Source organism: Desmodus rotundus, chromosome 8 (genome assembly GCF_022682495.2).
Source record: "Desmodus rotundus isolate HL8 chromosome 8, HLdesRot8A.1, whole genome shotgun sequence".
In the NCBI taxonomy this organism is placed as follows: Eukaryota; Metazoa; Chordata; class Mammalia; order Chiroptera; family Phyllostomidae; genus Desmodus; species Desmodus rotundus.
Window position 1 is genome coordinate 41,475,277 of NC_071394.1, and position 14,092 is coordinate 41,489,368.

The following is a 14,092-nucleotide window of genomic DNA, read 5'->3' on the forward strand; positions in this document are numbered from 1 at the left end:
CTTAGTTTGAATTTTTTAAATTACTGTTGGAAAAAAAGATGAATTCATCAGTAATTGATTTCATTTCTCCAAAAGCTCTGACGAAGCCTTCTTAGGGCACGATGAAAGCTAGCATGAGCAAACTTAACAGCTTCCAGTAAAATAAGAACTTAGATGTATAATCTCTAGTACAGTATTATGATGGTATCGAATTTGCCATATTTAATATTTGAATTGTTTAAAGTGATTATACCTGTGACCCATTCTGTGTAGGCTCACTGTTCCTTGTTACAGCCCATTTTATATCCTGGGTTTTCTTTTTCACATATAAATATGTATGTCCTCCACAGGGAGGGGCTTTGGGAAATGCATGGTGTTTAAAAAAAATTAATTTGTAGTATCCATTTGTGCTTAACTGCTTGCCATATTTGTAGTTTGTCTTTATGTTTTTGGTGAAACATTAACAAGAGAGGCTTTTACTATGTGAGTTGCAGGGTTTTGTGATTTGTAGTTTAATTTTAGATTAGGAAATTTTAATGTTTTAACTTTGTGTCTTACCTGAATCATATCTGGGAAGAAAACAGAATATTCACCAGTTCAGTCTTACATAAGTTATTTCTAAATAATGGCCAATAAAGTGCAATTTTGCTTGTCGATCTAGAGAGGCACATCAGACATTAAAGATTTAATATTTTAAAAACCATGTGCAGAATAAGACCTGACAGTGTGGCCCAGGCTTCCTGCTCTTTCAGTGTTGTTCTCTAGTTGCTCTGTGAATAGCACTGAAGTAGAACAAGGATTTGGGTGGTTTATTCTTTGTGAATGCTACTTTGCATTTTTACAAGATTTTAATAGGTTTTTTCAGGAAGAATTGAATAACATTTTGTGCTGTGTAGGTTTTGCATGATTTTGGTGTGCAAAAACATTTTCCATATTTTGATAAAGAAATATTTTGCTTCTCGTAATTTCCTAATGAGAGAGCAAGAAGGTGAAATTCACACCTTTAGCTAGCAGCGCTGTTAAACATTATATAAAGCAAGTTGAAAGCAGTGTCTTACATGAGATTTGGAATTGCCTGTATATTCCATTGAATTGCTTTCTTCCCTGTGAGCGTGGACAACATATATATGTTGGCTTGAGTGGTTCTACATAAAATAACAGGAAACATATTTAAAGGAATACTGATTTCATAATGTTGAATGTGAGCAGAAAAGAACTTCTACTTATTTTAGATACTATAGATAGTGAGTTTAAATTTTTATACTCAATGGATATTGTATTTTTCTTTTTTTCAAGGATTAAAAGCACAAATATTTTAAGGACGTAATTTTTTGTTAGAGGTAAAATTTTTTAAATTATCTTTGTGTAAATACTTGCAAGTTATGGGAAATTTGTTCTTATGTTGTTGGTGTTCCTTTAATTATGTTGTTACAGTTGTGAAATGTGAGTTGTTAAGTAAAGTGCTGACTTTATGGATGCACTCATTTGAATAATATTGCATGTTAATGTTGTTTTAAAACAAATTATACCATATTTTAAGCTGGAAAAATATGTTGCCAAGGTTCTAGAATTTCTTTTATAACCAATACTTAATAGAGGTTAGCATCTGTTTTTAATCAACTTGAAGTGGTATAATAAAGTCACTTTTTGAAGGATCATTTTATGTGTGGGGAGAGATTTAAAAACAGACAATGCTTTTGCACTAAACTTCTGTCCTATGAATTAAGAGGTTCTTTCAATAAACATTTTTTCCTTTGATTGGATAACTGGAATGTTAAAGAACTCACTAAAGAAGAGCTGAAGAAGGAAAAGGAGAAGCCTGAGTCAAGGAAGGAAAGTAAGAATGAAGAGAGAAAAAAGGGGAAGAAAGAAAAAGAGGATGACCGGAAGGATAAGAAAATTGCTGTTTCCGATTTATCCAGAAAAGAGTCCCCAAAGAGTAAAAAGGACAGAGAGAAGGAGAAAGTGGGACTAGATAAAGGTTCTAAAGCCAAGGAAAATAGGAAAAAATCAACAAATATAAAGGATATTTCTGGTAAAACGACATCCAGAGACAAAGAAGACAGAAAGGATGGCAGAAGCTCTACCAGACAGGCACATTTAGCAAAGGGAAGTAACCAGAAAAGAAAGAACTAAAGCTCTAGCATCGTGGTCCCAGGAAATGGTAATGGTCCTCATCGAGTTTTGCTGCTAAAGGGCGTAGGAAATGTAGCGTTGCTCTGGTTGGGGAAGATGTGCAAGTTAGCCATTGAATGTCTTTATTGGTGCTCAGCAGGTAAAGTCTCAAAGTTTCAGTACACTGTCTAATGCTTCTGAATTTAAAAGAGGAAGCTTAAAAGATATGTAATAAAAAGTGATGTAATAATGTTCTATTTTTATTAATTTATTGTTCATGTATCCAGGTAAATGTATATGTATAATATGCATTGTAATGAACTTACTAATATATTGAATACCTTTATTGGAGCTGAATAGGAATATTAAGATTTTAAATAGTATTTATATGCAGAGTGACATAACTTTCAAGTATGATAAACACTCAGGTAGGTAGGAAGTTACCATCTTTTTTCATTTGCCCTTGGTTTTCTTCCTGCCTTTTCCTTCCTGCTTCCCTCTTTCCCACCCCCTTCTTTTCTCTTTCCAGGTCACCTCCTCAAGTTTAGGTGACATCCCTGCATTCCTCCCTCCCCAGGCCCTCTGGCCACCCACACCCTTGTGTTTCAGGGGCTGCCCTTTCCTCAGGCTCTTCCCAGATTAATTCAGCTTTGCCTTCTCCTCCCATCTCTCCCATTGAATCGTTTCCCTTTACCTGCTTCTCCATCTCCCCAAGCCACCTCACTCCTTAGCCCTCCCCAGCTACCTCTCCCTTTTCCGCCAGTCCTGCCCCATCTCCTGCCACCCAATAAACACTGTGTGCCAGATACACGGTCCTGAGAATGCTGGATACAGTCATAAAGAAAAGAATTTCACTCTAAATGAAATAAATTTACAGTTTTATAACACTTTTGTGTATATCTTTACAGACTCAGAATAGTTATAGAAAGGCTTTAATTATTCAAAATTGTGTATGCTTTCATTTCATAGCACCTGTTTTGTCAGTTATTTTGGTGAAACGCCATTACAGTTTTTGTATTTGATTGTATCGTAACTGTTTACCATTTCTAAGGAATTGCAAATTTGAGATCTAACTAGAGGTCAGAAATTAGTTAAGAGAACATTTAATAAAAAGAAATTTCAGTTTGAATACATTTCTGTGAATGGTTTGTACTCCTCTCTGCATGAGTTCTTAAACCTCTAACTGTGACCGCTGGTAAGATTTAGTTACTGAATTAAGGGCACCCTGGGTTTAACAATTGAAAGTGCTGCCATGAAGATTTTATTTTTTAAAAAAATTTACTTTTTTTCTACGAAGAGCTTAAAAACAGGTGTTTTGACCTAATTAAAGATACTTCATGTCAGAAATGTATAAGCATTAAGTGCAGATGTTTCTAAAAGTATTGTACATCTGTTTTTATATGCCAGCAGCTTTTACTGCTTAAAACCAAACACAAACATTTAATTGACAAAAATTTCCACTGACATAATAGATTTACACATCAAGGGGGAAATCCTAGAGATTATTCCATTTAATATCTGTACCTAATTCAACCCCATTGTTCTATTTAAAAATTGAGGCTCAGAGAAATTGTATGTGGTAACTTGGGGTTTTGTGTGTTGATGAGAGAGGATTTTGTTGTTTTTATAGCTTACAGGAACACAGTAAACCAAAAGGGGGATGGTGTGGTTTATGTGTTTGGCAAATGCACGGGCACTGACGTCATGTTAATAGATGCTGAGTACAGGCCTCTAATCGGAGCTGTGTTTCTCCCCGGCTCTCCTCAAATCTTGGTCTGCTGATTTCTGCTTGACTTTGTTCTGTGTGAGGTGCTGCCTCATGAAGAAGGTGGCCTGCAGCGAGCCCCTGACACACCTTTATAGGTTAGCAGTCGTAGTGCAAAGGGGCAGTTTTCTGGCATGGCTGTGGAAGAAAAGTCCCTGGGAGAATTAGCCACTGGCCTGGTTGAGCCTGGTGACCATCTGTGACCATTGTCCCAACTGTATTGTCACAGCCACACACCATTGTCAGAGCAACACTGTGTAGTTGGGGTTGGGTTAGTTTTCCCAGGTTGGCTCCTAAGCACAAAGCTTTGGGTGGGGGTTGAGCGTGTCCCACCAAACCACGTGAGATGTTTCCTCCGGGAGAGGGAGCTTCTGGGAGAAGAAGGAGGCCCCGATTGAGACCTGGGCAAAAACGGAAGCAAAGCAGGTATTCAACGCACATAAATGTTAAAAGATTTAAAAGACATGTTCTGACACTAGACTGTGCTGCTACGATGGATTGATTTTCAAGTGTAGGTACTAAATTTTAAGTGTCAATTTCTCTATAGATGATGTTTCTCCTTGCAGAAGGGTAGAGAATTATAATTGCATTTACTGAGGGTATTATAATAATTTTTTTCTTGGTGTTTGAAGGACAGTGGCCATGGACAACAGTACATAAAGGCTAAATTCTAAGAAAATTAGTGAAGAAAAATTTTAGAGTAACCTCTAATCAACACAAACAATATAAACATTATCTATTGCTATTTAGTAAATGAAGCACTTGGAAATACTAGTTCTGTCGAGTTTTCCTTTGAATTGAGGAGCTCAAGAATTGAAGTGGAATGTCCCTACTAAAACACTTAAAAATATTTCAAGAGCTCCTGTGAACTTTTTTCTCTTCCCTTTTCTTCAGTAAATAAAGGTTTTCACCAAATTGTGTTGAAGTCAAGGCCACGCCTGAGCCGCAATGGCTGTAGGTACCTGACTGCACAACTAAAACTCTCACCGTGAGATAAGCTTTCAGTCACGCCCAGGGGGCTAAAGTGACGCTCGCGTTCTCCGTTCTGCTCACCCTTTAGTTCGGTGCATAGTTGTTTCTGTATTCTGCTGCTTCGTGTTGTTACCTTAGGGTAACTAAAACAGAAAGGCCGCCCTTTTAAAATAAGTCAGCCATAAACTGGGGAAAAAATGTTGTAATATGAAGTCATTGGGAGTCACAAGTCCTGAAAAGTGAAAATTAAATATACTAAGAATGTAAGCTTATCTTTTATATCACTAACATTTTTTTATTTAAATTACACTCTGAGATGACATTAAGAATTCTAAAAAGTGACATTACTGGTGTAATTTTTCTTACACTTTGTCTGATATTGTTTCTTTCTCGTGTGAGTAGCATAGTCCTGTAAAGACCAATTTTACAAAATAGTTGACAGCCTGTCAGTTTTTCCAAGAATCTTTTTTATTCTTTAATATTCAAATTACTGTTTTGAAGCACTTTAGCATCATTAATTTTTTCATTTGTTGTGATATGCAACCCCTGTGTTTCATTGGCTAATCATGGCTTCTTGTGTGAATTTTACTAAATTCTAACTTGACTGGTTGTAATCGTGTTCTTGAAATATTTTTTTACAGGACTCTCAGTTTTACTTTATAGGTGATTTGCACTGTGCAGACAGCGCTCTCAACATTTCACAGTGAGGGAGAAAGTGGTGAAGGAGCAACATAAATGAGTCTGCATGGATGCTTGAGCTAACCCAGGGAATTGATTCTGTGATTGGTTCAGAGAGAGAGATTTTATAGTGTTATGGCCACTCTGTAACTTCAGAGGTTCTCATGATCACTTGAATAATAGGACTCCTTCAGTTTCCACTAAACAAGAAAGGTATTAAACAAGTACCATTTTTAATTTTAAAGGTTTTAACTGTAATGTCATATTCCATGAAATGGGTCTGGTGACTTAGACCAGGGTCCCTAACCTCCAGTCTCAGACAGGTGCCATTCGAGGCCTGTTAGGAATCAGGCCGAACAGCAGGGGGCGAGCTTGAATATAATGTATGTAATGCTCCTGTGTCATCTGGAAACCATCCTACCTCCCCACAGCACCCTGTTCCATGGGAAAATTGTCTTCCACGAAACCGATCCCTGGTGCCAAAAAGGTTGGGGACCGCTGACTTAGACTCTGTGTCTGTTGGCTGTGGTTCTTTTCTCCTGTGTCCTCCAGTATTCCTTTTCCTATTAATGTCCATTGGTAACAATTGTCCAAATCGATTACTTGGATTATTTCACTATAAAATCGATTACTTGGCTTGTTACTTGCATCTTGGAAGTGCCGGTTTTCCTCTTGTGTGAACTGAAGATACCTTTCCCTCACGGTGGATGTTGGAACCGGCTAGTATCGCATGCAGAGCAGCTGACACATTGTCGGCGCTCACGTTTCCCTTTCCTTTGGTGGAATAATAGTAGTAATTCTGCTAAAGTGTTTCAGTCGGTCCTTAAAAATTTGGAAGGACTGGGCTGTGATTTCTACTCCTACTTTTGTCAACAGGTTGTGAGACAAATAAGTCCTTTATCCTTTGTAACTAGTACCTCTTTGTGAAATGGGTAGACTGGAACCTGGGTTGTTCTGCTGGGATAATTGAGAGGGGAAGTAACAGGGATTATAAATGCTGCATATGTGTAAAGCTGTACGAATGCTTTGGGATTTAAAGGGTACAGCTGCAACGTGAAGACACAGGATAGGAAATGTAAAGGCTAGAAAAGTTATGAAATAACTGTACTCCTAAGTTAAGAAATTTAATAACCAGCCTAATTATGAAAAACTTATTTATAAATTTGCTTTGTACTTGGACTACATTTTTCTGCAGAAGCAATTCTATGGGTTTTAGAGGTTTCCTACTCCAGTCCACAAAAACTCTGTAAATTTCTAATACCCAGGTCTGCAAGTCTCAGTGTTTCTATAGAGAAAGGCATTCATCATTCTTTCTCAAGGTATTAGGAACATACTTAGTTAACCTTGTAAGTTTATTTATTATTCATATTTCTTTTGATTACATGTGAATCCATGCAAATTAGCTTATGTGGACAAAAAAAATGAAACAAAAACCATTGATTGGCTTTCATAATTGTGAAGCCCAAGGAGTAGCTGTGGGGGTTGTTTTTTTTTTTCCTTTAGCTGTGCTGGATCTAGGTGCTCAAACATCTCTGGGCCCTCTGAGTGTTGGCTTCCTTGGCAGGCAGCCTGTCCCAGGTTGAGTTACATGTGCTGATATTCAGCTCTCAGCCTTACAGAGTGGGCGACGGTGTAACAAAGCTGTGATCGGCAAGGCCATGGTCATGTGAGCGCCCAGTCTTGAAACTGTGGGGCGAAGGAAAACCAGGTCCATAGCGGAAAATTAGTGTGTTCTTACCTGGAGAAGGGGGAGAGGTGCGGGCCAGGCAGTGCAATGGATATTTATGCCCTGTATTTCATCTAATGCCCTGTACTAATTGCAGGTGGTTTGTGGAGTTTTTCTCCTCCTCTTCTCCTCACCCCATGTCTATTACTGCCACTGGGCAAATACAAGGAGTTCAACGGGATGGGCCTCAATGGGTATTTCATAGTTAAAGCCATCCCAGCCCTTGGCCAGGAGTAGTTTTAGACAATTGAAGGAATATAAGGGAATATTGTCATGTGGTAAGTACTACCATTTAATTATCAAGTAAATCAGGTTTACTTTATTGTTAAGCTCTTTCCATTATTCTTTGGTTTTATTTTAAGAGAGAGTTTTTGTTCTTAGGAAACTAAAAGGGTGAGTATTATATAGCAGACTCACCTTTTGGGGGGCCATCTGAAAAAACCCTCAGTAACACTCTTCAGTCTCACGCCCTACCTCCTCCACTGGCCTAAGGATAAACCTCGTGAACTAGACGTTTATTACCAGTTTGGTTATCATTTTTTACACAGAAATCAATTTCTGCAAAAGCTACAATTTTGTAAGCCCTGCAGTGCAGAAAGCCATCTGTTTGTTCTCATTTTATACCTCATTTAATTTCACTTTATAAATGTATTATATGTACATTATAGGGGTCTGTCCGTCATTTATTTCTTCCTCACCTCAAACCTTCTCTTATATTGTAAAAGATTAGAGGAAGTCATATATTTTAAGTGTCCGTGTTATTTTTGATAATTATATAAAGTCATGCTGTGTCATCCCTATTTTCCATTCATTGATTCATTCAGTATTCTGAGCATCCGCAGCTGACCAGGGGCTGTGCCAGCCACTGGGGATACAGGGGTCCAAGTGGCGCTCATCCCTGCAGGGCGATGCTGTGAAATACATAGGGGCTTGAGGAAGAAACTAATGAAACAAGCTATTGCTAGTACAGCCGCCTATTCCCCTCTGCCTGGACTGTGCTGCTACCACTGTGTGGTGGGTCACCGGCTGCCTGCCTTGCAGGATCCAGCTGAGCCATTCCAACTGCACTCCTCGCACTTCCTCCGATCCTGTCTTAGGTGGTTGGACTGCGTGCCTGCCAGTTTTCATTCATGCGTGCCCACCACTTCGCTTCATTCCTGGGCTTAGCTTGCTACCAGACTGTGACTGATGTTCAGTCTCTATCACAGTAACTGGCAATAATAGGCATTTACTGTATGTTTATTGAATGATGAGTATATAAAATTATATTACAAAGCTGAAAAGTGTGTTTTATTTCAAAAAAAGAAAAACCCAGAATTTTCTTCAGTAGTTGTTTCAACCGCCTTGGCAGTCGCGGGTAGCTGTGCTGATGTTGCTGCGTGTATGTGCGCAGAGAGGGGGTAAGTTTGTTTCTTTAGGAGAAATACAGGAAAACTTAAATTGGTGAAAAAAATTATGTGTTTGCTGGGTTTAAGTTGCTTAGTTCTTAAAATCCTTCTAAGGAGATGGGGCTATTTTATCTGCTTTCCATTCCCGTGGGGACCAAAGTTGTGGCACTGGTGGTGTGCTGCAGGTGGGACTCGAGTGGCATTTGAAGGCAGCCCTCGTAGTCCGTGTGCCCGAGCTCCTTACACATCATCTTGTGTTGTAAAATGTGAACCTGAGTCCGCCCCATTCCAGTCTTCGGGGCGTCCTTTCATTGGTCTTAAAAGCAGCTTCTAAAAGAGCCTTTTTGAAGTGTTCGATTCGTTTGAGATTTATATCATCCTTCTTCTGAAATCTGTCCATCTTGAGTTGTGTGAAGATGCTTTGAATCTGGGATTCTTACTGTGTATCACGGGGCAGCTCTTAGTGCCTGGCTGGCTGCTGTCGGGAGACCTGCTGACTTCCGTACTTGCAGATGATGCAAGCCAGGAGCGGCGACAGGATTAGCACGGGCAATTGGTGTGCATTCCTTTCTGGTTTACTGATTTCTTAGGATATTTCTCCAGTTTCATGGACAGAGTAGGGTTATTCTTGGGGTGTATTGATTTAAACTCTTAGACTCCTTGTATTTAAAGCAGTAGCAGACCTGAGCATCTCCCCTTCACAAATAACAGCAGCTCGAGTAACCTGGGTAGGTAACGTCAACATTTTTACCAATCTGCACACCACCGATGAGTAAACCAAAGATTGACAAAGTTTAAAAATGTCTTAGCTTTTTCTAGGCTTAAGTATATGAAATCATATAAAGCATTACTATTATAATTCCCAGATTTTGTTGAGAAAGTATTTTGTATATAATTCTTACAAAAGCGAATCCTTCATTTTCACTCAGACTGAAGTCCTGCAAGATCCCTTTGTCCAGGGCCTTTCTGGTTCTCACGCCCCCACACCCTCAGCCCTCCCTCACTGCAGCTGCACAAGCCACCTGGGTCTCTGACTCCCAGGACCCTCCCCGATGAGGAATTTTGAACCCGCTGTTCCAAAGCCTTGCCTGGTGCACTCTTCCCCAGGGTAACTCAAGCAGTGACGTCCCTATTCAAATCTTACCAGTAATCTGTTCAAATCCTATCAATGAGTCCTTTCCTTATCAGTCTAGTGCCTCTCCCTAAGGGCCTGCAGCCTGCTCACTCTTTCTCACTGGGGCTTCCCATCCCAGGTACTCTTCCTGTCTTGGGTTTCATTGTATTGTTCCCTGTCTGTGGGAGGTAAGGGTTTTGTGTTTGTTTTCTGTGGAATAGTGCCTTGCCTTACTTAGCAGGTGCTAAATATTTATTGAGTGAATGAATGCAATATGCAAAATATAGTATTTTAAACTATGCCATATATATGGTGCAGGCACATATATATGCGTGCGATTCCTGGTGCAGGCACATGCTTGGGTTGCAGGTTTGGTCCTGGGTTGGGGCACATGCGAGAGGCAACCAATCAATGTTTCTCTCTCACATCAATGTTTCTTTCCCTATCATTTTCCCTCCATTCCCATGTCTCTAAAAAATGAATACAATATTTAAAATCATGTAGGGGCTGTGCGGTTGACTCACAATATTTGTTCAACTCTAGATAATTACTGTCAGGCAATTGTGGCCATCCTATTCCTCGCCAGTTTAGGAATAGAAGTGGGTTCTGGTTTTGCCGATTAAAACTGAAAGGGAAGACTGCTGGCGGCTTCTCGGAGAGATTTCCTCAAGCCTAAGAAAGAAGGAGAACATGCGGAAAGCAAGACATCCTTTGCTTCTGGACATTGTCTTGTGTAAAAGGACGCAGCCAGTGCTGAGCAAGCCAGTCTGCCTCGCACTTCTCCACCTGAGTAATAAAGCTCCTTCCTGCTCCAGCCCATGTGAGCTGGCGTTCTGTAGCATGCAGTCCTAGCAATATCAAAACTGATACATTCGTTTCATGATGTGCTGTTGAGAGTCTCAGTGCTCCACCCCTGCCATTTGTACCTCAATAAATCGAATTGGAAAAAACTTGTCTTCGATTGTGAATTGACTTCATATGTATTTAGTTTTCTTGTTTAATGTTTGCTTACTTTTTGCCTCAAATCTTATATGAGACATCATGGGTTTACCCCTGTTCTCTGAAGAGCTTTTTATTCATGGACTGACATGGACTTGGGTAGCAAAAAAAATAAATACAGGTAAATAAGTGAATCTGGAAACACTAGGGTGAATTCTTCCATATGGGCTGTTGAGGCAGTAAGATTTAGTCTAGAATGTGTGTGTGTTACATTTAAGGAAGTGAAGTGTGTAGGTTTAGGAAAGGAGATGTGTTAATACGATGCTCAGCTTTTTTGATGTTTATAAAAATGTTTGCTTTTTGGTGCTGATTTCACCTCTGCAAAACAGTATGATCAGGTATCAGTAAATTTAGTTCATCTGCCACTTTGGACAGAAAGGAAAACTGTTCTGTATTTTCTCTTGTTATATGCTTTCTTCTTCCTGTCATTTTTCACATTTTACAATTTCAATTTCAGAGGCAAATAACTCCCAATTGATTTAGAGAAAGCCTACTTGAGGGGCATTTTATGTCTCAATATTGATGTGCTAGTACTTTTCAAACATTTTCACCAAAAACATGTTTTTTCCAATGAAACTTTCCTCAAAACCATGAAGGGGGATTTATGGCTGTTCATATTTTTGGTGGGAAAATTTTATTGCTTATTGAACTTTTGGAGCACAATTTGAAAACCTACTATATGTGAGATTAGTGAGGAATCACCCTGTAATTTTTCATTCAAACTGAGCTACTTTTGAGGATAAAATGGTTACACCAAATGAATCTCTTTGGCAAATAGTGGTAGGGAAATCTGTACGAATCCCCATTCCCACCTTCACAGCCACTCTAGTGCTGCTGAAGAGCCTGGCCCTGCAGAGGGTTTCTGTAGCCCTGTGAGTAGTCACACCACTGGCCGGCCTCAGCCCTTCGGAAGGTGTTTACTGAGCACCTGCTATGTGCCAAGTGTTTTCCGAGGTGCCGAAAGCAATGATAAGTTACATGATTCCACAGATTCTTGAGGTTTATGCTCTTTACTCAGCAGAACTTGGCAAGGAGTACTTCCGTAGTTGTAACATTTGAAAGATATAAGAACGATGAAGTAGAAAACTGCCCGGGAGCTGCCAGCCCAGCATTTGGCATTTAAAATATGATGTATTTTAATAGGCCTTCATGTCCACCCACCCCCTCCCCAAGCCCTGAAAATGAACTGCAGTTAACATCTGTGGATATTTGTGTATCTTCCCTTTGGAGCCTATTTTATAGTGAGAGGTCACTTTAATTTTAGGGATAAAATACAGCTGTACGCTTTGGCGTTTGTTTTACTGGTGTTCCGTTTTTTTTATGTGAGTAGTGTTGAAAACAACCACAGGAAATAAAATGATGAGGTGTGGTCCTGTGTATCTCTGACAGTCTTTAGGATTTGGGAAGGAAAGTGAGACATGTTTTATGAGTGAGGGAATAATGAAGATGTAAAAAGAAAAGGGAATGATAAGGAAAAATACAAAGAATCAAAAAAGAAGAGTAAAAGACATTGAAATGAGAATTTTCTATACTACAATAGTATATGCACATTAAGAGGTTGTAAAGGTGTTTGCAATTAGAAAAATGCCTCTCGGTTCTGTCTTGGCCCTTCCACTCCAGGCTATGGACACGCACAACATACTCCCTTCAGTAACTGCTGTTGGTGCGTGGCCCCCCGCGGGCCAGCGAGGAGCCCAGGATTTGGTACACGGGATCCACAGACTCCTGAACCAGCCAGTTTAGCCTTCTGACTAGTTGTACTTGATGGAGGATATATTTTATTGTTCCACCTATAAAGTATCAAAAAACTAATTCAGTAGAACATATTTTTGACTCGTGTTGACTTTATAATCAGCTTTCAAGTTAAATTACCCTAAAGTTTTATTTTCCTTAAGACATAAAAAAAGAACCTTTTTAACCTGTATCTTTCAGCTCTTATGGAATAATACGATTGCTTGTGTTGCCTTTAGAAAATTATAAATAGTGATGTATGATTTGTTCTCACTTTTAACTATAATTTTCATGAAGAATGAATAATATATAAATCAAAACTAGTGTGCTCATAAATAACAGTAGAAATTCAAGTATATTTTAGTTGTCTTTGCTGAATTCAGAATTCAAGACTTAGAAATTCAAGACTTTAACCATTAATGAACACAGCTTGAACTCATACTGAGCTGCTTTTGGCAACTTCAGACATAACTGTGTTTTAGAGATTTGTGAACATTTAAACAACGGTATTGTTTACATGAAAGGTTAACTTAGGTAAAGAGAAGTTAAAGGCCCAGGTGAAGCTAAAGAACCAACTATTTTCCTACTTCAATTTTTAAACTTAACAGTGTTTTCATGTAGTATAAATTCTTATGAACTTTGAATTCCTTGCACTATTGATAAAGTGTTTAAAAATATTTGTCCTGGTCTAAGATGTCAAAAAAGACAAAAATATATAAGTTAACTTTGTGAATAAAAATGCAGGCCTTAAAGAAAGATCTCCTTCAAAGCCAACGGTGGGACCAGAAGAGCCTGAGACACACGCTTGGCGGAAGGAACAGGCTCCTGAGGGGTCAGGTAAGCTGCTCTGTAGTTACGGCTGGGTGCGGCGGACTGGCAGCTGTTCCACTTTCCAGGGCCATGTTGTACCCATAATTTGTTGGCATTACTTACAGAATTGTAAATCCTTTTGCTTCTCTTCTGGAATTTTATGGTAAACGTAATTCTTTTCTAGTAAAAATTTACACAGGACAATTTTAATTCTGAGATCAAGAATCAAAACCACAGTCCTGGCCAGGGTGGCTCCATTGGTTGGAGCATTGTCCTGTGAACTGAAAGGTCACGAGTTCAATTCCCGGTCAGGGCACAGGCCTAGGTAGGTAGGTTAGTCCCTGGTCAGGGTGGTGGAGAAGCAACCTATCAATGTTTCTGTCTCTCAACATCGATGTTTCTCTTCCTCTTCTTTTCCCTCCCTTCCTCTCTGCAAAACCAGTAAGCATGTCCTTGAGTGAGGATCCAAAAAAAAAAAGAAGAAGGCACACACAGATGGTAGCTAAGTGCCTGAGATCACACAATTAGGAACAACATAAACTGTGTTTCTTGACTCCAGTTCCAGGACTGCTGTACCTTATCACCTTGAAGGGGAAGTTAGGTTGTACTCAGTCTGTCATCATTTCTCAGGTTATTCAATAGAGTAGGTCGTCTGAGTTCCCAGTCTTTCTCCTTTCTACATCAGAAGGCTTCCCTGACCTCCAGGTATTTGTGAAGCCTGTGTTACATATTCATGAATTGGTTCCTAGATCAATTCAAGTATCTTTTTAGTCACCCAAGGGCCTGTGACCCATGGAATGACAACTCCTGAAATC

The 14,092-nt window shown here is 39.4% G+C and overlaps 1 protein-coding gene across 13 annotated transcripts in view; it reads left to right on the forward strand.

Moving 5' to 3' along the window:
• ASPH (aspartate beta-hydroxylase) overlaps positions 1-14,092 on the forward strand; it is a 204,374-nt gene that overhangs the window by 49,621 nt on the left and 140,661 nt on the right. For 10 of the 13 annotated variants that reach the window (XM_053929580.1, XM_045204921.3, XM_045204919.2 and 7 more), the window contains one exon: positions 13,212-13,304. In XM_053929580.1, coding sequence (XP_053785555.1) covers positions 13,212-13,304 — 93 coding nt within the window. Of the gene's footprint in view, positions 1-1,759; positions 3,224-13,211; positions 13,305-14,092 lie in introns of those variants that run through there. The other 3 variants (XM_053929583.1, XM_053929584.1, XM_053929585.2) reach the window with 1 other exon arrangement.